This window comes from Hyperolius riggenbachi, chromosome 5 (genome assembly GCF_040937935.1).
Source record: "Hyperolius riggenbachi isolate aHypRig1 chromosome 5, aHypRig1.pri, whole genome shotgun sequence".
Lineage (NCBI taxonomy): Eukaryota > Metazoa > Chordata > Amphibia > Anura > Hyperoliidae > Hyperolius > Hyperolius riggenbachi.
In genome coordinates this window covers 438,737,478-438,762,576 of record NC_090650.1, presented here as the reverse complement: position 1 = coordinate 438,762,576, position 25,099 = coordinate 438,737,478, and the positions used below count along the sequence as shown (strand labels likewise).

Below are 25,099 nucleotides of genomic sequence, written 5' to 3'. Positions count from 1 at the left end.
CAGATGTTAGAAACAGGCAGAAAGTATCTAATTCGGAAGCAAAATCCAGGCCATGCGGGTAACATCGCCGCTGAACATGGCCTGCATCTTAACAAGAACCCCCCCCCCCCCCCCCGGCCGCACTTACTGACAGAGGCAGCGGCCCGCCGCATCCAGGGGCAAAAACAAATCAACGAGCAAACGCCACTGCAGCTCCATTCATAAAGAGGATCATTTCACACATTCTATCCCCCACCACAGAAGACCGCCGTGTGTAGGCCGGCGCGTAAGCCTGACTCCCATACAAAAATGGCTTCTCCAGCATCATTGAAAGAGGCCCTGTAGTGACACATTGTAGAAGATAGTTTCAACACCAGAGCCACTTCCTGAAGCTACTGTGTATATCAGGGCTGGTTCCCACTATGAGAATTTTGAGGTTACTTTTTTTATACACTAGCGATTCTAACATTTCTGTATAAGCGATTGTGTGATAAAATCCTATGTGAGTGTTCTCACGTGGGTGATGAGTTTTTTTTTTTTCCAATCTCAAACGCGTGTCCTGCACCATTTTCTGTACGATTGCGCTTCAACGCAAGGTATAGAAAAAAAGTCACAAATTGCTTTAAAATACATTCCTTTCTGTGTCAGAGTGCACTTCCCGTTTGTCTGCACACAGAAGATCACAAATTGCAAAACAAAAAGGCATACGAAATCGCTTGCCAAAAAAAGCGCAAATCGCTCTAATGCCAGGAATGGCTTAACAAAAGCACTCACAAAAGTGCTTAGTGCTTGCAACTGACCCTGCGATTTGTGTGAACTAGGCCTTACTGTATATTGCTGTGTAGCCCCTAGTGCTGCTTAGCCTAGGCTTTTAAGCTATGCAGAATTCTTTTCCCAGTCTATTCTGAGAGAACAGGGATTATTTTCCCTGGCTTCGGAATTCTCATTAAAGGATACCCGAAGTGACATGTGACATGATGAGATAGACATGGGTATGTACAGTGCCAAGCTCACAAATAACTATACTGCAGGGGCGTCTCAACCACCAGGCAACTACAAGTGGGAGGGAGGGGGAGCACAATGCAATGCTACCGCAGCCAGTGTGTGTTTTTTTTTCCATCTTTCATGCTAGCCGCTGCATATATATGACAGGCAGGTGTGTGCCGCCTACTGGGGGGGGGCGCAGGTTATCTTGCCTGGAGTGACAAAAAGGCTAGAGGCACCCCTGCTATACTGTTATCCTTTTTTCTTTCTCTGCCTGAAAGAGTTAAATATCAGGTATGTTGTAAGTGGCTGACTCAGTCCTGACTCAGACAGGGAGAGACTACAGTGCGACCCTCACTGATAAGAAATTCCCATTTTTTATCTCTTTCTTGCTTTCAAAAGCCATTTTCTGCTAGGAAAGTGTTTTATAGTTGGAATTCCTTATCAGTGAGGGTCACACTGCAGTCACTTCCTGTCTGAGTCAGGACTGAGTCAGCCACTTACATACCTGATAATTAACTCTTTCAGGCAGAGGAAGAAAAAAAGGCACACAGCATAGTTATTAATGTACATTGGCACTGGACATACACATGTCTATCTCATCATGTCACATGTCACTTTGGGTATCCTTTAAACAAATATTCTGCAGACCTGCACCTGACAGGACTAAAGATGTAACCACCGGACCCATTTCAGAATGTAAACCATGAAGAGGCAACATTTTACAATGGTCAAAACACTGACAAAATAATCTATAAATGAATATTGCAAAAAAAAATAAAAAATAGCAATGTTATTCATTACTTTATTTTCACTACAGTTCCTCTTTACAGTGAACCTACTGCAAAACGGACTCGGATTTGGGCCACACAGATCCAAACTTCACTGCGCAGTATTATTAAAGAATGTGTTGTTTTTGTTTGTTTGTTTTTTGTTTTTTTTAACAAAAGAGATCATTTAAAGAACAACTGAAGCGAGGGGGACATGGAGGCTGCCATATTGATTTTATTTTAAGTAATACCAGTGGCCTGGCAGTCCTGCTGATCCTCTGCCTCTAATACTTTTAGCCATAGCCCCTGAACAAGCATACAGCAGATCAGGTGTTTCTAACATTATTGTCAGATCTGACAAGATTAGCTGCATGCTTGTTACTGGTGTGATTTAGACACTACTGCAGCAGAATAGATCATCAGGGCTGCCAGGCAACTGGTATTGTTTAAAAGGAAATAAATATGGCAGCCTCCATTTTCCTACCTACCACCTTCATGAACCATCTCTTTACCTCACATATATCTCTGCTAAAACTCTGCAAGAGAGTATAATTATTTTCCAAACATTTTGTCTGCTTTAACTTCATTTAAAAATACTTATTTAATATGACTCAGGCCCCATTCACACGCGGGAACGCAAAATCGCAATCGCCTAGCGATAGCTATTCCGCAATTGCATTTAGCGGTTTTCATTCGCATGTATGAGAGTAGTGCCGCAACTGCTGGTAAAATGCTACATGCAGCAATTTTGCGATCGGCGATAATCGCAAACGCACTGCAATCGCTGCAGTGAGAGTAATCCCATAGAATAACTTGTGCAGCAGCAATTTGCTGATCACCGCCGATCTGCAAAGCGCGCATCCTGGGCACCGAATGGGCCCTAAGGGCTGGGACCCATTAGAGCGATTTTGTGAGCGTTTAGGGAGCGATTCAAACCGCTAGCGATTTCCTTACACGCTCAGCTAACGATGGATGATAGCAAGAGCTTTTCACATCACAAAGCGCTCAGAATAGTGCTCCTAGTGGGTTTTAGGCCTTACAGTGCTGTGTTTTTTTTTCTTTTTAATATGAAAACTTAATTATAGTGTATTAACTTTGACAAAAAATCCCCCATAAGCTCCTTGAGTTAGATGTGCCACATGTTGTGTAGGACGGACTGACCTCTATGTCTGAAACCAGGGCCCTCCTGGTTTCAGACAGTTCAGGTAAACATGAGGGAGTATCCACCGAAAGGCGGGTTAGGATGCCTGGTCCCCAAGCCTTCAATATTAAAGAGTTCCAATTCAGACACGTAGGCTGGGTAGAGAAGTCATAGACCTGAGGGTGCCCAGGGTACTCCGAACAAGAAAAACAAGGTAAAAAGAAGAACCAAACATCAAACAGTCCTTATAAACATGGTAAAGCCAAGGTGAACATAGTGCAAGTTCCCATAGAAAGAAACAAAAAAAGAGGAAAAACAAAAAAAGTAGCACATTATTTCTTAGCTTCTTGATGAACGAGAGGCTACCTCTGACCATTCCCTCCGCAGCCTACGTTGTGGCAGGGGGGCAACAGATGGTAGTTCTAGGGCGATGCCCGTGGCTTCCATTATGACCTTCATCTAGTGTGCGAATTGAGTGGGCAGTGTCGCCCAAGGTGAATTTCAGTGAGTATGGGAAGCCCCACCGATACCTTACTTTCTCCTTAATGAGTGCTAGCATGATCGCTCTCAGGAGTCTCCTCTTCTGAAGTGTAAGCGGGGAGAGATCAGAGTATATGTGTACCGAGATCGGAACCCCGGGCAGTTCAGTGAGATCCCTAGCCGCTAGCAGAAGCTTTTCTTTGATTTCCCCGTAATGCAGCTTCAGTATAACATCTCTTGGGGTGTTTGGGTTTTTCGGCTTGCCTAGGGCACGGTGGATTCGGTCCATAGGGAACATCTCGTGATCCACTTGTGGGAGCAGAGCGGCAAATAGGTTACACGCAACTTCTTTTATGTCTGAAAAGGACCCGGGAGCCCCTTAATGCGAAGATTTGAGCGTGTTGCGCGGTTCTCGTAGTCTTCAAGCCTCAATTCTGCCGCTTCCACTCATGCTTCTAGGGCTTCTCTTTGCACGGAGATCGATCGAGAATCGGCCTGCGGCGTATGGGCAGCCAACAGATCTCTCCTCCAATCGGATTCAGTCTTGGTCGATTCGCCCACACATCGTCTGAAGTATGGGCACCTTTAGTGATTTTCAAAGATGGGGACAACGGAAGGAGGAGCCAACTTGCCAGAGAGGTGACGGGGGAGGGGGGGGGGTTTACCTCCAGGAGGCATGATTTGGTCTGTCAAACCAATGGATCTGGTGAGTGATCCCCTGAACGGAGGAAAGAGGCGCCCTGGTATGATTAAAGCGTCTAAAAACAGCTTAAAACGGTAAATATTATGAGGTATCTTACCTCAATGACAAAATCTCTGTAAATTATTACTAAAGATTTTTATTAGCACAGGCAACGCGTTTCGCTGGTCTCAGCCCGCTTCATCTGGCCAATAGCAGTGCCTACAATAGCAACAAGAACTCCTAATATAACCATGCATTGGAAATCATATCAATACAATCATTATGGGCATCCTGGCTGTGTACTACTTCCGGGTTGCTATGTTCCTCAGTAGTACGCAGGCCCGGATTTACATCAGAGGAGCCAATAGGCACAGATGTCCTGACACCCTAGACTCCGCCCTCCAGGAACCTACAGACCTCCGCTGAACCGCACCCCAAGTGTGCTGACTGGCTCGGCTGTTACTTCTCCCTTACTTCCCCTGCCCGGCGTAGGTAGTTACAGGTGCCCTTTAGTATGAGGTAGCCAAAGGTGCCCTCAGTATTAAGTAGCTAGAGGTGCCCCCAGTTGAAGGGAGATCTCATCAGTGGAATGCAGAGAGCAGGGTGAGTAACCTCTCATTACTACTCTCTTTAGGACTCTGCATAGGGAAGGAGGCGCTCAGTGAGGGGAGTGAGTCGCCTCTCCATCACCAGGCGCCTGTAGGCTCGTGCCTACACTGCCTTATGGTAAATCCTGCCCTGGTAGTACGCATGCCCGTGTCCGCACGCGTCCATTTCTAGGCATGCCCAGGCTCGGCAGTGCATGTCATTGATTGCACACCTGTGGCCAGGCACGCTTTGTGACGTCACGCACATGCGCAAAGCGTGCCCGGTGTCAGGCGTGCAATCAAGGACACGTACCGCCGCGCCTGGGCATGCGTACTACTGCGTACTACTGAGGAACATAGCGACCCGGAAGCAGTACACTGCCAGGCTGCCCATAGCTATTCGCGGCAGGCAGCTCGCCACCATCTATCTATAATCACCATGTCATCTTTGAAAATCACTTAAAGGGATACTGTAGGGGGGTCGGGGGAAAATGAGTTGAACTTGCACGGGGCTTCTAATGGTCCCCTGCAGACATCCTGTGCCCGCGCAGCCACTCACCAATGCTCCGGCCCCGCCTCCAGTTCACTTCTAGAATTTCAGACTTTAAAGTCAGAAAACCACTGTGCCTGCATTGCCGTGTCCTCGCTCCCGCTGATGTCACCAGGAGCATACTGCGCAGACACAGACCATACTAGGCCTGCGTAGTACGCTCCTGGTGACATCAACGGGATCGAGGGCACGGCAACGCAGGCGCAGTGGTTTTCTGACTTTAAAGTCTGAAATTCCAGAAGTGAACTGGAGGCGGGGCCTGAGCATCGGTGAGTGGCTGCGCGGGCACAGGATGTCTGCAGGGGACCATTAGAAGCCCCGGTTAAGTTCAACTCATTTTCCCCCGACCCCCCTACAGTATCCCTTTAAGGTGCCCATACTTCAGACGATGTATGGCCAAATCGACCAAGACCGAATCCGATTGGAGGAGAGATCCGTTGGCTGCCCATACGCCGCAGGCCGATTCTCCATCAATTTGCTGCTGAAATCTCTCGGGAATTGGCCAAGTCCGCCACCTCGCTGTGTTTAGTGTATAAATATGCATCATGTAATGTGCACATGTAAGCGCCGGGGGTTTAGTTGCGCTCGTCCCGAGAACGCTCGCCATAACTGCCTCGCACCCGACCGACCACGATGGCCCGACATCTTGTTGCATCAAAGGAGCACTACAGCGAAAAACTGTGAAATGTAAAATATGTGCAAACATAGACAAATAAGAAGCACATTTTTCCAGAGTAAAATGAGCCATAAATTACTTTTCTCCTATGTTGCTGTCACTTACAGTAGGTAGTAAGATTCTGACAGAAGCGACAGGTTGTGGACTAGTCCATCTCTTCATAGGGGATTCTCAGCAAGGCTTTTATTCTTTATAAATATATTCCCGAAAAAGAATTTAAACTATGATGCTGGCCAGCTTCCCTGCTCGCTACACAGTATTTTGGCAGTTGGACGGAGCAACTGCCGTTCACTAAGTGCTTTTGAAAATAAATAAATCCCTGAGAATCCCCCATGAAGAGATGGACTAGTCCAAAACCTGTCACTTCTGTCAGATTTCTACTACCTACTGTAGGTGACAGCAACATAGGAGAAAAGTCATTTATAGCTCATTTTACTCTCCGCTGTAGTGCCCTTTTAATATCGGCCTGAAATTGGTTGCATTCGTCGCGTGTCCCAATATTGCTCGCCATTACCTGCGGATGTCGGGCCGACATCTTGCAGCATGTACGATCAATACATGTAATCTATTTTGGCTTGAAATTGGTTGCATCGTCGCTTGGGCATGCACTTGGCACCACTGATTTTCACCTGATTATGATTATATGATTGAATCGGATGGTCGATTGGCTGCCAAGTCCCCTTATGTATTAAACACCTTAAAGTGTATCAGACACCTCGGATATTAAAGATTTTTACTTCCCCGGGGCTTCCTCCAGTCCCTCGCCATCCTCCCGAGTGCCTCCGTTAAGCAGGGGACCTTCTGCACAAGCGCAGAAGACCCCCTGGCTGACGTCACTGAGCCCGACTGGGCCCGACTGAGCTGAATAACAGAGCTGACCGTGGCTGAACGGATGCACGCGGGAGGACAGCGAGGGACTCAGCGGTGCTTATGGGGTTGGAGGAAGCCCCGGGGAAGTATAAATCTTTAATATCGGTCATCTCTCGGTCACTTTAAGACAATCCTCCTAAGCAGAGCTGTCAGCCAATTTTCCTTGCAGCAAAGTCTGCTGTGTGGCCTTGTTCACATGGCGTTCGGTTCGCGTGGCCGTTGGCTTTGGGCGGTTTTTGACGCATATTTTTTTTTTGATTCCTGGCGCTTGAGTGGGCAATTCGATTTTTTTTTGATAAGTGGTTTTCTAAGCGTTTTTCCCGAGCGTTTTTTTAATTCACTCCTTGACGCAAGACAGGAAGTGAACTCTTTGACCCGGAAAAGAATAAATACAATGTGTTTACTCTTAAAAAAAACGTGAACGCGATCGCTGCACAAAGCGATTTTGTGAGCGTTTTCCGTTTTTTCCAATACCTTCCATTGAGGCAGAATCGCCCCAAAAATGGTACAGGTAGCGCTTTGCTAGCTGCACAGCGCACAACCCATGCTGATATGAACCTTCTCATAAACATCCATTGTCCACGTGGTCGGGGGGTGGGGTTAAAAAGCGCACACATGCGAAAAAAAAGACAAAACCGCCTGCAGTGTGAGCAAGCCCTCAGGGTGATTTTACAATACCTCTGTATCATCTGTGACTTTTTTCTTTATTTACTTTGTCTTTTTTTTTGAGGGGGGGGGGGGGGGAGAGGGGATGGGGGGTTTCCCGAGAACCCCCTCTTACCTTGATGAGTTACACTGTACATCATTGTAACAGGCATTAGTGTGCTGCAGTAACACACACAGGGCAGCGGCTGTCTGCAGGGAAGTAATGGCAGTTAGAAGTCTTGTCGAGAGAGAAACAGAGTGAAACGAGAACCCACTTCACCTGTCCGCGGCCCTTCTGACGTACAGGACATTGAAAAGCTTCTTTTCTGGGCAATTTCTATAATTACGTAGACAGGGGAATACATTGCGCTGCTATTCAAGAATACTACTGGCCATACATTATACAATTGTGCTTTCAATCGTAACTATAATCGTAATTACTATAGATATTATGATCGACCAACCAAAAACCAATGTTGTGGTTCAGTGTTTTGATCGTAATATTGATAAATACTTAAAGGGGAACTTCAGCCTAAACAAGCATGCTGTCATTAAAGCGGAATATAACCCTGCATTTCAACTTTGCTCTAAAACATTATTTACAGTATATTATATGCAACCAGCATTTTTTTTTTTTTACTAGACCAGCATTGGAAGGGTTACACAGTGCTTTAAAGTTCCTGGAGATTTCTGCAGATGCATCAGAAGCCGAAATAGATACATTTTGTTTACATAAATGTATCTAAGTGTTGAATGTGACTCATCTCTCTGACTGAGAAGGAGTTGGAGGACAGCCAAAGAGTGTGTAACATTTCTCAATAGATACATTTAACTAAATAGAATGTAACAATCTGAACTTCTGCATATCTCTCCACGGAACTTTAAACCTCTGTGTTTAACCCTTCCAATGCTGGTCTAGTAAAAAAAAATATGCTGGTTGCATATACTATGCTGTAAATAATGTTTTAGAGCAAAGTTGAAATGCAGGGTTATATTCCGCTTTAAGTTACATTAGTTATGTTAATTAAAATAGATAGGTAATATAATCTCCTACCCACCCTGTTTTAAAAGAACCGGCAAATGTTTGTGATTTCATGGGGGCAGCCAACTTTTTCATGGGGGCAGCCATCTTTTTGGTTGAAAGGAGGTGACAAGGAGCAGGAGACACAGTTCCAACTGTCCTTTGTCCTGATCACCCCTCCCAGCTGCACACGCTAGGCTTCAAATCTCGAATTAAAAAGAAACAAAAATGTGCCAAGACAGCAGAAGGAGAACAACATCATCAGAAATCCCATCATGCTTTGCACAGCATCAGGGGAAAAATGCCCGGGCAGTTTCCTTCTGTGCAGCTAAAAGTGAGGCTTGGGTAAGAAAACAAAGTTCTGATGCTGTGAAGCTGTTAAAGGAAACACCAAGCATTTTCAGTGCTGCTGAGTAGATTTTTAGTCTGGTGGTTCACTTTAAAGAGAACCCGAGGTGGGTTTAAAGAATGTTATCTGCATACAGAGGCTGGATCTGCCTATAAAGAGAACCCGAGGTGGGTTTGAAGAATATTATCTGCATACAGAGGCTGGATCTGCCTATACAGCCCAGCCTCTGTTGCTATCCCAAACCCCACTAAGGTCCCCCTGCACTCTGCAATCCCTCATAAATCACAGCCGTGCTGTGAGGCTGTGTTTACATCTGTAGTGTCAGTCTCAGCTGCTCCCCACCTCCTGCATAGCTCCGGTCCCTGCCCCCGTCCCTTCCCTCCAATCAGCAGGGAGGGAAGGGATGCAGGCGGGGAGAGCAGCAGACTGACACTATAGAGATAAACACAGCCAGCTCTGACAAGCTGTTTGTCAGCAGCATGGCTGTGATTTATGGAGGGATTGCAGAGTGCAGGGGGACCTTAGGGGGGTTTGGGATAGCAACAGAGGCTGGGCTGTATAGGCAGATCCAGCCTCTGTATGCAGATAATATTCTTCAAACCCACCTCGGGTTCTCTTTAAGTCCATTTCAATTAAAGATTAGATGTTTTTGTCTGATGGAACATCTTAAGTTGTCCATTAATGGTACAATGTTTTCACCACATGCAATCTTTCGATGCGATCTTTACGATCGAATTGTATAGGAAATTTGGCATTTATGAAGGCAATCGATAACGAACGATTCTTTGGTCGACTACTAAATAGGACAAAATCGATCCGAAAGTTAGATTTTATAATGGAATTTGAAGAAAGAATCGTTCAGTAAATGTGAACAATCGATAATTGCCTTTTGATTAGTTACGATCGGTCAAACCACATTGAAAGATCGCATTTAGTGAAAATCTTTACTGTTAATGGGAACCTTTATTGGGATAAAAAATTGGACAGTGTATGGCTACCTCGTTTTAGGAAGCCATACACTGTACAATTTTTTGCCCGATTAGAATGAGGCCTCTTTCACAGTGTGGCATCTCCTGATGATCACCTGCTCCTGCAGCTCTATGCCTGGGAGTATTCCACACAGGCAGTGCCCATCCCCAGCAGGTATCAATGATCCCAAAGCAGAGGCGCCAACATAAGATACAATACACTAAAATCAGGTAGTGAAATTCAATAGGTCTAGATTCAAAACAACTTTTAGTTTCACATTTGAAAGAAAAAAAAATTCCAATTGTGATGCGTTTCACTGGAAAGAACCCACTTCTTCAGGCAAAACAATTGTATCTGGGAGGGAGATGCATGACTGTGGCCACTATGACTTCACTCCAGCCATAGAAACCATGACTCTCCATAACCATGGCCACCATGACTTCTACCCAGCCATGGCAACCATAACCCTCCATAATCATCACCACCATGACTTCACTCCAGCCATAGAAACCATGACTCTCCATAACCATGGCCGCTATGACTTCACCCCAGCCATAGAAACCATGACCCTTCATAACCATGGCCACCATGACTTCACCCCAGCCATAGAAACCATGACCCTTCATAACCATGGCCACCATGACTTCACCACAGCCATGGAAACCATAATCCTCCATAACCATGGCCACCATGACTTCACCACAGCCATGGAAACCATAATCCTCCATAACCATGGCCACCATGACTTCACCACAGCCATAGAAACCATGACTTCACCCCAGCCATGGAAACCATGACCCTCCATAACCATGGACACCATGATTTCACCAGAGCCATTGTAACCATGACTTCACCCCAGCCATGGAAACCATGACCCTCCATAACCATGACTTCATTTCAGCCATAGCCACCATGACTTCTCCCCAGCCATGGCCACAATGACCTGCTCTGAAGGGGGACCCTGTATTGGAGGCATGGAAGATAATAAGTTGGGGACCTCCGTAGCTCTTGGACACCCTGAAGCTACAGTAGCTCCTCTTCGAGCAATTATACCTCTGATACAAATCACATTTATGAGGACCATCATCCCTGAATATATAACTACAACCAACTGAGACCAACTCAACCAGAGCAGGGACAAGGTCCTCCAGCACCCAAGGCTGAGACACCAAAGTGCATCCCTCCATCCCTCTCACCTCAGCTGTCACACACTGATTGCTATTAGACTAAGAGGCCCCTCCCCCATCCCTCACACCCCAGCCGTCACACACTGATTACTATTACACTAGGAGGCCCCTCCTCCATCCCTGCCACCCCAGCCGTCACACACTGATTGCTATTAGACTAAGAGGGCCACAGGGCCCACAACCTCCCCAACACCTTAATCTCTAGTTATCTGGCTTGCAGTCACTGCTATGTATCTCCTTTTCTTATTTCTTTCTGCTTCATACACAATTAGGAATGACAGCTGAATGAATTGTGCGCCCCCTCCTACACTGCGCCCTGAGGCTGGAGCCTCTCAAGCCTATGCCTCGGCCCAGCCCTGAACTCAACCAACTGAAAGTCTTCCAAGCAGAGTACAGGAGGCTGAGAATTGTGAAGCCCAAATCCAGGAGGAAAATTACAACCGAGATCAACTCAGAATCTTCCAAACTGCACACAGGAGGCAGAGAATTTTAAAGCCCAAATCTGGGAGGAAAAATATTTACCTGAATAGCATGGGGGAGGGGGGGGGGGGTTGTGTGAAATATACAGTATATGTTTGGCTTGAGAATCCTTAAAGTATATGTCCAGAAATTAATTTGTTTTCTGTTAAATCCAAGTATCAGTGTTTTTTATTATTTGTATTTTTGTGTAGGACATGGTTTCAAATTAATAATGCATGGAATAAAAATGTTTTGCTATAGAAATGCCCTTTTTGCAAACTAAAAAAATAAATAAAACTAAAACAAAAAGAGGAAAATACCTGCTGCACCATATTACAGATCCACATCTCCTAAGCAGCCTGTCTTCACTTGCCCCACCCCTTCCCCGTCAGGCAAAAGCCACACCTCCTCTTCGCCAGACAGAAGCCATAACCCTCTGAAGTGACCAGCTTACCAATCACCAGGGAGGCGTGGCTTTGGCTGACGAAGCAATCATTCTCCCTTTTCCCCAGGCATAATCATGTGACTACAGATAGAATGATTCAGATTGTCTGGGAGTGAGCAGGCAGCTGTAGGTTGCCGAGGAGGAGACACTGTGCTATAAAGGACAGCTGAAATGAGAGGGACACGGAGGCTGCCATATTTATTTCCTTTTAACCACCTGAGCGGTCTGGACGAGCTCAGCTCGTCCAACACCGCCGGAGGCTGCCGCTCAGGCCCTGCTGGGCCGATTTTAATGAAATAAAAAGCAGCACACGCAGCCGGCACTTTGCCAGCCGCGTGTGCTACCTGATCGCCGCCGCAGCGCGGCAATCCGCCGCGTGCAGCGGCGAAAGAGGGTCCCCCCAGCCGCCCGAGCCCAGCGTAGCCGGAACAAACAGTTCCGGCCAGCGCTAAGGGCTGGATCGGAGGCGGCTGACGTCAGGACGTCGGCTGACGTCCATGACGTCACTCCGCTCGTCGCCATGGCGACGAGGTAAGCGAAACACGGAAGGCCGCTCATTGCGGCCTTCCGTGTTACTTCTGGCCGCCGGAGGCGATCAGAAGAACGCATCCGGAGTGCCCTCTAGTGGGCTTTCATGCAGCCAACTTTCAGTTGGCTGCATGGAATAGTTTTTTTTTAATTTAAAAAAAAACCTCCCGCAGCCGCCCTGGCGATCTTATCAGAACACCAGGGTGGTTAAGCAATACCAGTTTCCTGACAGCCCTGCTGATCCTCTGCCTCTAATGCTTTTAGCCATAGTCCCTGAACAAGCATGCAGCAGATCAGAGGTTTCTGACATTATTGTCAGATCTGACAAGATTAGCTGCATGCTTGTTTCTGGTGTGATTCAGACACTACTGCAACCAAATAGATCAGCAGGGCTGCCAGGGAACTGGTATTGTTTAAAAGGAAATACATATGGCTGCCTCCATATTTCTCTCACTTTAGTTGTCCTTTAAAGGGGAACTGAAGTAAGAGGTATACGGAGGCTGCCATATTTATTTCCTTTTAAGCAATACCAGTTGCCTGGCTGTCCTGCTGGTCTATTTCTCTGCAGTAGTATCTGAATAACACCAGAAACAAGCATGCAGCTACCAGATCTGACTTTAAAGTCTGAAACACCTGATCTGCTGCATGCTTGTTCAGGGGCTATGGCTAATAGTATTAGAGGCAGAGGATCAGCAGGGCTGCCAGGCAACTGGTATTGACTAAAAGGAAATAAACATGGCAGCCTCTGTATACCTCTTACTTTAGTTCCCCTTTAAATTGGTGTGGCGGGTAGTACCCTTTTCATTTTGCAAAAATAAATAAATAAATAAAAAGAATGTTGACAGCTAAGACATTCCTGATTCAAAACTTCTTGCATTAACTATGAATGAAAGAGATAATAACTTAAAATCTCTGCCTTCCTCACAGATTATTTCCCACTTCCTGTCCCAATAGGAAGTACGCATGTCTCTCCAAAAATGAGTTTTTCAGACAGCTAACACTGTCTTAGAACACCAATGAATTTTTTTTTTTTGCTCCTCTTAATTTTTTCCCTCCATAACCACAACAGGTCTGATAAAATTACAGAGGCCCATGGAGGTCACATGCCAAGGAAGTGAAGAAAACTATCTCGTGGGAACATAAACCTAGAAATAAGAACCCCAAGTGACTTTCTGCCCCTTTTCAAAACTAGAATTTTTTTTCATTATTTTCTCATAATTTTGGGCTCAAAAATTCATCTCAGCTGTCAAAAAGCGATCACACACAGTCACCTTTATAGAACAGTCAATAAACAGCAGCATGTGCCTTATATAGATACACAATACAAAAGCATACAGAACAAGTCAACCAATGAATTTATAAATAAATCTGCGGCAGATAGCATTGTACATTGCATGACATTATTGGATATTAAAAAAAAACACACCGAAATAAAAAAAAAACTATTGTAGGTCGACTCTGCATACCGCCAACAAATCAATTTTGCTTCTGACTCAAAAAGAGAATTTCTTTGCAACATGGAGAAGGAAGGGGGAGGAGACAGGTGGGGGTGTCACGCTGGTCGCATAGACCAATTTTTTTTCCATATCAAGTTTTCAAAACACACATTTTTTTCCATTTTTTATTTTTACAAAAGACCGAACGCCCCCACACACATGTATACATACACAACCTTTCACCTCCTGCCTGCGCACAGATTGCGAAGCGGCCCTTCGCCTGTCTCCTTCTCGCCTGCCTCACATTCACAATATTATTGTGACCGTTTTGCCGCTGTGTCACCGGTTGTGCCGACAGAGGCAGGGAGGTGACAACAGGCAGTCCGGGGATACAATGTATTAACGTTAGTAATTGACTAGCGATCTAATGGACAGGCCCTTTAACACTTTCACAGCTGGAGGTGCCCATGACGAGGACGAGAGAGGAAGGGAGGAGGGGTGCGCGGGGTGCAGCGGCTTAGTCTAATGGATCTGACCCCGTTGCAAGGTTAAACATTGAACGGTACGACAATAGCGTACCAATACAAAAAAAAACAAAACAACCTTCTCTTTTTTTTTTCTTTCTATTTTTTTCTTTCCCCTTTAGAGAGAAGAGGGACTTACCATGTCTGAACTGATGTGGGATAAAATGGCGAAGCTGGATAAGCGATCACATAGGCATTTAGTATGAAATGGATCCACGGGGAACGTTCGGCAGCCTTTGAACGACCAGGAGCCCAGATTAGAAGATCTACAAAAGGGGGGGAAAAGGGGGGGGGGGAGAGAAAGGGAGACAAAAACGGAAGAGATTGTAGCACCAATGATGATAAATAATCAGGGGATGGGCGAAAGCTGGGAGCATCAACATAATCTGCAGCTATATATAGTACTACACAGGAGGCGAGAGAAGGAGACAGGGAAGAGGGGGAAATATAGACAGGAGATAGGAGTATAAATACAACAAAGAGCCGACATACCAGATTGTTATGGATGCTATTGGGGGGGGCGGATCAGGCTGAAGTATATAAAACAAGCGATGGAGATATAGCGGAGGGGAGGGAGGATGGAGAGAGTGGGGGGGTCATGGGTTTGCACTGGAGTGATGGAAGCTGGGACGTAGGGGGGGCTCTATGAATGAAATGCGATGGAGAAGAGATAGGGGGAGGTTAGATGTAGTAATGGGGGGGTCTTTGGGATGGGTGGGGGTGAATGGAGGCATGCAAATCGCTCAGGTTGGCCTGAATGGTGCTGTCTGGACGGAGCTGGTCGTGCAGGGAGGGCGGCTGGAGAGATGAGCAGGGAAGGGGGGGGGGGGGAGCTGCATTGACAGTCGGAGCAGAGAGAGGGAGAGAGAAGTTTGAGATGCTGGAGTGGGGGGGAGGGGAGGATGAAGATTAGAGCAGGCGTCAGTAAATTCACTGAAAGTCACTAATAATAACATCACACTGGGCTGCCACTGCCACACGCTCCAGAAAAGTTTCAATAAAGCCAGCAGCAGCCACGGCCCGTTTCCAGGAAAAAACAAAAAATCTTCTCCCGACAGTGGGGAGAAGTGTGAAGATGGGATGCCAGAGAGGAGGATGAGGATGATAAAGAGGAGGAGGAGGATGGTGATGATGAGGGTGAAGATGAGGAGGATGATAATGATGGTGATGAGGAGGAGGATGAAGATGATGATGAGAAGGATGAAGATGAGAAGGATGAGGAGAAGGATGAAGATGAGGAGGATGAGGAAAAGGATGATGATGAGGAAGAGGAGGATGATGATGAGGAAGAGGAGGATGGTGATGAGGAAGAGGAGGATAGCGATGAGGAGGATGAAGATGATGAGGAGGAGGAGGAGGAGGACAAGGATGACGATGAGGAGGCTGAAGATGATGATGAGGAGGGTGAAGATGAGGAGGAAGAGGAGGATAGTGATGAGGAGGATGAAGATGAAAGCGGATGATGATGAGGAGAAGGATGAGGAGGGTGAAGATGAGGAGGAAGAGGAGGATAGTGATGATGAGGATGAGGTGGATGAGGAGGAAGAGGAGGATAGTGATGAGGAGGATGAAGATGAAGAGGAGGATGATGATGAGGAGGATGAGGTGGATAGTGATGAGGAGGATGAAGATGAAGATGATGATGATGATGAGGTGGATGAGGAGGAAGAGGAGGATAGTGACGAGGAGGATGAAGATGAAGAGGAGGATGATGATGAGGAGGATGAGGAGGGTGAAGATGAGGAGGAAGAGGTGGATAGTGATGAGGAGGATGAAAATGAAGAGGAGGAGGATGAGGATGACGATGAGGAGGGTGAAGATGATGAGGAGGATGAGGATGATGGCAGAAATGTCATCATTAAGCAAAATCAGAGAAAACAAAACACTGTATTCAATGGAAAATACACAAAAGTCACAGCAAAAATATAATGTATATGTAGTTCTAGAATTTCCGAAAATCATATTAATGATATTTTCTTTATGATTATCAATATTATTATTATTATTAAAGTTCTATATTACACACACATTAAAGTAATCTGTTATATTCAATAATTAGAAGTCTGCATGAAGAAAGAGCTAGTGTAATAACCATCTGCCAGGAATAACATACTGATAATCCAATTATCTGAGAGGTTCCTCCACTGCCTCGTGATCTGGCAAATTAATAAAGCAAGTAGATATATAAGTTCAAACAGGGGTGTAACTACAATTCAGGGGGTCCCCAGCAAAACTTTGATGGAACCCCCTTCCCTTCCTCCTGTATGGGAGGAAGGGAAGGTTAGTAGTCGGGGGTCCCCCACAGCTCTGGGCCCCCTGTGATCGCAGGTGCTGCCCACCTCTAGTTACGGGCCCTGAGTTCAAGTGCAACACATCTTATCAGTGCATGGCATGGATTAATGTGGCTCTGTGGGGTAGGGCTTGAAACACACAGACTACCCAGCAAGCCTTACACACCCCAATGAGATTTGGTTCGCCATGAGGTTGCTGGGTAATCTGTAACTCTGGGTGCTTCAAGTCCTACCCCACAGAGCCACCTTAATCCATGCCATGCACTGATGAGCATCAACCAATCCGAAACAGTCTGTATGCATGTTGGATTAGTGTGGCTCTGTACAATTAACAAGCTGACACATCATTGCATTCCAGCAGATCTGGAGGTGTGGCTAGCTCACAGGGACAACAAGGGATGATTTGCATATTCAGCAGTGATGCATCATGGGGGACATCCTATGCTCACTCCAACCTGAACTATCGCAAAAAGCTTCTGTTTCTACGAAGACAAAGTTTTGTTTTCCAAAAAAAAAGTTTTAAGGAAACCGATTTAAAGAAATCCAAAGAAAAAAATGTTTTTTAAACTGTGACACACTTTTCAATATATTGAATTCCAAGTTCTGTATACTGTACTCATTTTATACAGGGCACTGGAGGTGGGAAGAGCCCCTTGTCCATGGATTGGACAAGGGCTTTTGGGTGAGAGCCCCTCCCCCCCCATACCATGGACCATGCGGGCTGGTATAGGTCAGGGTGCAGAGCCCCACACAGTCCCAGCTCTGCATTCTGGCTATCCCAGCCTGCATGGGTGACAAGGGGTTACTCTGGAAGGGGCACCCTATGGTATACATTAAAGTGCACCACAGAAAAATGTAATTTTACAGAGTTTAAAAAAACAACAAAAAAAATATTTTAATTTTTTAAAATTGATTTTCTCAAAGCATACAAAGGTTTTTTTTTTTTTAAACAAAAACATTTTTGGACTTGTTCCCGAAGAGAATCGTATTTTGCATTTTCATGTGTTTATTGGTAATCACAAAATTATGGATCGCAGTGTTCTCCCCAGAATTTTTTTTCCAGCCGGGTGGCATTAAAAAGTAGCTGGGTGGGGAGAGATGAGAAAATGCAGGGCCGGTGCTTTGTGAGCAACTCTGCTTACAGCGTAGGAGGTGGTGAGCCGATGACAGCCGGGTGCTCACCAAAACTACCCAGGTGGAGCACCCAGCTAAAAGAGCCTGGAGAGAACACTGGATCATATCTGCAGCTAGGCACGGAATGAATGACAAATTTTGCATTATGACTTTGTATCGTAATTGTGAATTTTGATACGAAATTACAATTATACCAAATTTGAGCTGGGACTGCCTGTAGTTACAAAATTTGAGGCTATATTCACAGTGAGACATTGCGTTGTAATGCGACGTTAAAATCACAAGGCAGCATTACAACGCAGTGCAAAAAAAAGGTGGTTACGCACATTAACGCTGCCTTACCGTTGCACACAGTAGGTACAGTAAAGCATACAGGTAATTTAAAGTATGCTTTCCTGTACCTGGTAACGTGTGCGGTTGAACTCGATGGACGTGTGTCTTTTTTCAACCAAAATAACTATGTAACTATGGTAACGCGCTGCAAGCAGTGTGTTACCATAACGCAAAACATTACAATGGAACGCTAACGTCACACTGTGAACGTCCCATAGGCTTATCCTTGCAGTGCGGTAAGCTGCGTTATAAGACTGTGAATAAGCCCACATAGTTTGGTTGAAAAAATGACAACAGTCTATCAAGTTCAACCACAAGGAAAAAAAACACCATCCTGAACCTGCACATATCCCAGTTGATCCAGGGGAAGGCAAAAAACCTTACAAGGCCTCGGCCTATTAAAAATTCCTTCCCGACTCTACATGGTAGTTAGATAAATCCCTGGATCAACTCTTCTGGGAATTACTAGTAATTATAGCCGTGGATGCCCTTCAATGCAAGGAAAGCACCCAAGCCCTCTTTAAAGAGGAACTGTCGCGAAAATCTTAAAATTTAAAATACATATAAATAAGAAGTACATTTCTTCCAGAGTAAAATGAGCCATACATTGCTTGTCTCCTGTGTTGCTGTCACAGTAAGTAGTAGAAATCTGACATTACCGACAGGTTTTGGGTTAGTCCATCTCTTCATGGGGCATTCTCAGCATGGCCTTTATTCTTTATAAAGCCATTCCCTGAAAAAAGATTTATACAAAGATGCTGGCCAGCCTTCCTGCTCGCTGCGCGCTATTTTGGCAGTTAGACGGAGCAACTGCCATTCACTAAGTGCGTTTAAAAATAAAGAAAACCCTGAGACCCCTCATGAGAAGATGGGCTAGTCCAAAATCTGTTGGTAATGTCAGATTTCTACTACTTACTGAAAGTGACAGCAAGATAGGAGGAAATTAATTTATGGCTCATTTTACTCTGGGAGAAACATACTTCTTATTTGTATATGTTTACATGTATTTTACATTTTAAGATTTTCCCGACAGAGGTCCTTTAAATGCAGATATAGAGTTTGCCATAACTACTTCCTGAGGTAAGATATTCCAGATTTTAGACACACTGTGAAGGACCCCTTTCTGAATATATGGCAAGAACTCTTTTCCTCCATACACAGATCACGTCCTCTTGTCCCTTGTACAACCCTAGGGACAAAAAGCTCACGTGTCAAGCTTTTGTATTGCAGTCGCCTTTTTTCCAAGCTAACTAAGTGGCTGTCTTGCCAGCATCCCACATACATGACATGCGGGTAAATCAGCTGGTTCCCTCCAGCACCCGGCCTCAGACTTCTCCAGTGACATTAGGCTATGACTAAGTAAGGGACAGTGAAATGTAAGCTCCTCTGAGGGGACAATCAGGGACTCAGATTGTTCCGTTTACTCTATAAACTGCTGTGGAAAATACCAATGCATAATAATAGCGCACCTTGACATTATACAGCGTCGCTGAACATCGATAAAGAGTTGGTTATGTAGTGTTACTTAGATATCAGGACAGAGTCGCTTATTATTATTATCGATTTATATGCAGCCATCATATTCCGCCGCTTCTGTACTGATAAATATTTAATAGGAAGACCCGTGAGGCCAACATGGAGCAAAACACAGCTATACACAACATCATAGGCAGGGTTCACACGTAGCAACATTCCCATGCAAAGTGCGAATGTCCCAAAAAGTCTTCGCTGAACTTCTGCTAAAATTTGCTAATTGCACTCAGATCGGCGGGCAATGGGCTTACTGAGCAAATACCTCCAGTGTAGATTGCCAATTGACTTTAGGCCTCTTTCACAGTAGGACGTTGCGTTTTGATGCAACGTTAAAGTCGCAACGCAAATTACAACGCAATGCCCCCAAAAAGTTGCACAGCAATACTAAGTCTGTGCGACAGTCACAGTGCACACGTTGCATTTGTGTGTAACGTGTAGCGTTATTAGAAAGTGCTGCATGCTGAGCGTTATACACGTTATTAGCTGCGGTGGACTGTTTGCACATGCTCAGTAATTACTTGGAAGCATACTTTCCATTGCCTGTATGCGCTACTGTATGCGACAATAACGGGGCATTAAGTTGCATTGCGACTTTTTTGGGGTGTTGCGTTGTAATTTGCGTTGCGACTATAACGTTGCATCACAACGCAACGTCCTACTGTGAAAGAGGCCTAAAGGACATCCGAGGTGAAAATAAAGTGTGAAGAAAAACAATTGTATCTATCCTCCTTCTCCTAAAAAACTTTTTTTTTTTTTTTTTTTTTTTTTTTTTTAGATATCCCACAGTCTTATTGTATCTTTAAATCAATCTAGTTTTTAAGTTTTTACTGTTTCATTGTCTCTGCTCAATGACACCTTCATTGAAGTGTGCCAGGGCTAAAATCTATGAACTATTGACCCTTTTTATCTCTTTTCTGCTCTCAGAAGCCATTTACTGACAGGAAAGTGTTTTATGGCTGTAATTACTTATCAGTGAGGGTTGTGCTATAGTCTGACCCAGACCCGACCCGGTCCCAACCCAGACAGAACCTGTCACTTACATACCTGATGTTTAACTCTTTCAGGCAGAGAAAGTAAAAAAGGAACACAGCCTAGTTATTAGTAGAGTTGAGCCGAAATTTTCGTAATTTCGCATTACTATAATTACGCATGCGAAATTTGCGATTACGATGCAAAATTACGGTAGCGTAATTGCCATTAAAATCGTAATTGAAAATACCGTAAGCGTAATTTTCAACGTGTAATTTCGCATTTCGTTCATGCCGTAATTTCGCATTAAACGCTACCGTAATTTCGCGTTAAACCGTAACGCTCCGTATAATGTAAAAAAGCCGCCGATTTTAAGGGTTAATAGCAAAGCCCCCTTAAATGCTAAGAGCCTCAAATTTGGAGAATATATTAAGGAGATCAGGAGGAATAAGAGGAAAACATTTTTTTTCAAAAAGACCTTATAGTTTTTGAGAAAATCGATGTTAAAGTTTCAAAGTAAAAATGTATACATTTAAAAACCCGCCGACTTTAACGGTTAATAGCAAAGCCTGCTTAAAGTTTAGGAACACCAAATTCCCAGGGTATATTAAGGGGATCAGTGGGAATAAGAGGAAAACAATTTTTTTTTTCAAAAAGACCTTATAGTTTTTGAGAAAATCGATTTTTAAGTTTCAAGGGCAAAAATGTCTTTTAAATGCGGAAAATGTCAGGTTTTTTTGCACAGGTAACAATAGTGTTTTATTTTCATAGATTCCCCCAAGTGGGAAGAGTTTTACTTACTTCGTTCTGAGTGTGTGAAATATAAAAAAAAAACGACGTGGGGTCCCCCCTCCCAGACCTCTTTAACCCCTTGTCCCCCATGCAGGCTGGGATAGCCAGAATGCGGAGCACTGGCCGCGTGGGGCTCCGCACCCTGACTATACCAGCCCGCAAGGTCCATGGATTGGGGGGTCTCGGAAGGGGAGGGGCAGCCAAGCTTTCCCCTCCCCCTCCAAGCCCTTGTCCAATCCAAGGACAAGGGGCTCTTCTCCACCTCCGATGGGCGGTGGAGGTGGAGGCCGCGATTTCCTGGGGGGGGGTTCATGGTGGAATCTGGGAGTCCCCTTTAAAAAGGGGTCCCCCAGATGCCCACCCCCCCTCCCAGGAGAAATGAGTATAGAGGTACTTGTACCCCTTACCCATTTCCTTTAAGAGTTAAAAGTAAATAAACACACAAACACATAGAAAAAGTATTTTAATTGAACAAAAAACATAACCACGAAAAAAGTCCTTTAATATTCTTAATTAACCATTAATACTTACCTGTCCCTTTAAATAAATGATCCCTCGAAATAGCCTCGGAAATGTTCTATCAGTTACAATGTAACAAAGTTATTACAATGTAACAACTTTGTTACATTGTAACTACGCCGCACCCGACGTCACTCGCCGCTCAGCGCCGCATACGCGTCTGCGCTGCACAGACCCGACAGAGCTCTGAGCTATATAGCTCAGAGCTCTCTAAGCATCTTTGAATTTGGGCTCCAAGGAGCCCCATTGGTCCTTAGCAGACCAATGGGGTTCCTTCTGATTTGAAGGAACCCCATTGGTCTGCTAAGGACCAATGGGGCTCCTTGGAGCCCAAATTCAAAGATGCTTAGAGAGCTCTGAGCTATATAGCTCAGAGCTCTGTCGGGTCCGGACTCCGTGCAGGACGCTAAGTCCCCGCCGGCTCCTGCTGCCTTCCCCGCCTCTCCCACATGTCACCCACATGTGGGTGACATGTGGGTGACAGATGTGGGCGGGGTGGACAGCGGGAGCTACGAGGACTTAGCGTCCTGCACGGACGCGTAAGTGTATGCGGCGGCGGCGAGTGACGTCGGGTGCGGCGTAGTTACAATGTAACAAAGTTGTTACATTGTAATAACTTTGTTACATTGTAACTGATAGAACATTTCCGAGGCTATTTCGAGGGATCATTTATTTAAAGGGACAGGTAAGTATTAATGGTTAATTAAGAATATTAAAGGACTTTTTTCGTGGTTATGTTTTTTGTTCAATTAAAATACTTTTTCTATGTGTTTGTGTGTTTATTTACTTTAACTCTTAAAGGAAATGGGTAAGGGGTACAAGTACCTCTATACTCATTTCTCCTGGGAGGGGGGGTGGGCATCTGGGGGACCCCTTTTTAAAGGGGACTCCCAGATTCCACCATGAACCCCCCCCAGGAAATCGCGGCCTCCACCTCCACCGCCCATCGGAGGTGGAGAAGAGCCCCTTGTCCTTGGATTGGACAAGGGCTCGGAGGGGGAGGGGAAAGCTTGGCTGCCCCTCCCCTTCCGAGACCCCCCAATCCATGGACCATGCGGGCTGGTATAGTCAGGGTGCGGAGCCCCACGCGGCCGGTGCTCCGCATTCTGGCTATCCCAGCCTGCATGGGGGACAAGGGGTTAAAGAGGTCTGGGAGGGGGGACCCCACGTCGTTTTTTTTTTTATATTTCACACACTCAGAACGAAGTAAGTAAAACTCTTCCCACTTGGGGGAATCTATGAAAATAATACACTATTGTTACCTGTGCAAAAAAAACTGACATTTTCCGCATTTAAAAGACATTTTTGCCCTTGAAACTTAAAAATCGATTTTCTCAAAAACTATAAGGTCTTTTTGAAAAAAAAATTGTTCCTCTTATTCCCACTGATCCCCTTAATATACCCTGGGAATTTGGTGTTCCTAAACTTTAAGCAGGCTTTGCTATTAACCGTTAAAGTCGGCGGGTTTTTAAATGTATACATTTTTACTTTGAAACTTTAACATCGATTTTCTCAAAAACTATAAGGTCTTTTTGAAAAAAAATTTTTTTCCTCTTATTCCTTCTGATCTCCTTAATATATTCTCCAAATTTGAGGCTCTTAGCATTTAAGGGGGCTTTCTTATTAACCCTTAGGGCCCGTTTCCACTATTGCGAATCCGCATGCGGTGACCGCATGCGGATTCGCACAGTCAGTACAAGTGGATGGGACTGTTTCCACTTGTGCGTTTCCCCGCACGTTTTTCTGTGCAGAAAAAATCTGCAGGGTAGGGCCCTCAGAATTCGCCTGCATGTGGAATGCAGGCGAATCGCACGCAATGTATTTAATAGGGAAATCGCATGCGTTTTCCCCATGCGTTTTTTGCTGCGATTTCGCATGCGATTTCGCATAGGTACCCATGTTAATTCACACAGGCAGTGACATGGTTAAAATTGCATACAGCCTTACCTATGCGAAATCGCATGCGAAATCGCGGCAAAAAACGCATGCGGAATCGCACCCGCATGCAATTTGTCTGCGGTGATTCGCCGGCGATTTCGTAACGCTATAGTGGAAACGGGCCCTTAAAGTCGGCAGCTTTTTTATATTATACGGAGCGTTACGGTTTAACGCGAAATTACGGTAGCGTTTAATGCGAAATTACGGCATGAACAAATACCCATTGTAATGCGAAAATGACGCGAAAATTACGCTTACGCGAAATTTCGCGAAATCCTTCTTCATTACGATTATGTACTTACGGCCATAATCAGAATTACACTAATTATGCGAAATTTCGCGAAATCGTAATTACGTCATTACGCTCATCTCTAGTTATTAGTGTGCTAGGCACTGTACATACACATGGCTATCTCATCGTGTCACATTGGTTGTCCTTTAAAGCAGACCAGAACTCAGAACTTCCTCTCTGCTCTAAAAGATAAGCAACAGCATAATAGCCTTTAACAAAAAACATTTCTTTGTTACAGCTGATACAAATCCTGCAATAAATCTGCAGTGTGTCTACTTCCTGCTTTCATGGAAGCAGACAAAGGGTTAACATCCTGTGTTTACAAATGTGCTGCTCTGCCGTGGCAGACAGCTGCCATAACTGAGAGATCAAATTGCAACTTGCGTTAAGTCACAGATGAGGGGGAATTGGACAGGCTAAACTCTCTAAATACATACAGGGTGCATTCCTCTATGTTTTCCTTCTGTCCTGTGCAAGAGTTCAGCTCCACTTTAGCACTTATTGTTGTTGAGCATATTTTTGGTGCGTCTTAATGGCCCCTTTTGTAAGCTGAGGTGGGAGAGAGGTCAGAAAAGCTGGCATTTGACCCCTTGACACCCACCAAGCCCCAGGTACTTGCCTAGTGTGCCTTGTGGATGATTCTGCTCTGACTGGTTATATGACAGGAATAGAGAGTTGTGTAACTCGCTGGATGAGAGGATTACTGGCTGGTGTCTGTTTTCTCTCATTTCTCTGCACAGTGATTCATATGAGATCTGCAGCCTCCCACAGAGAGCAGCGGAACGCCGGTGCAGGTGACACAGCCGCGTGATCCGCACAGAGCAGCGGGATAAACACACAGCATTATCAGAGGTGTTGAGCCAGTGACTTCTCTTACGTGTGTGTAGAGATGAATAATGCTGCGTGTCACTGAACACAGTCACCGGGCTGCACAGAACATACAGGCCAGCCCAACAACAACATCTACAGAACAACCGTCACAGAAGAGTCCATACATATCATATCTCAGACCTGCA

The 25,099-nt window shown here is 45.2% G+C and overlaps 1 protein-coding gene across 3 annotated transcripts in view; it reads right to left on the bottom strand.

Annotated features, from left to right (window-relative positions):
- Positions 1 to 25,099, bottom strand: part of ADGRB1 (adhesion G protein-coupled receptor B1) — an 829,276-nt gene that overhangs the window by 195,264 nt on the left and 608,913 nt on the right. For all 3 annotated transcript variants that reach the window (XM_068238111.1, XM_068238113.1, XM_068238112.1), the window contains exon 18: positions 14,422 to 14,548. In XM_068238111.1, coding sequence (XP_068094212.1) covers positions 14,422 to 14,548 — 127 coding nt within the window. The remainder of the gene's footprint in view (positions 1 to 14,421; positions 14,549 to 25,099) is intronic.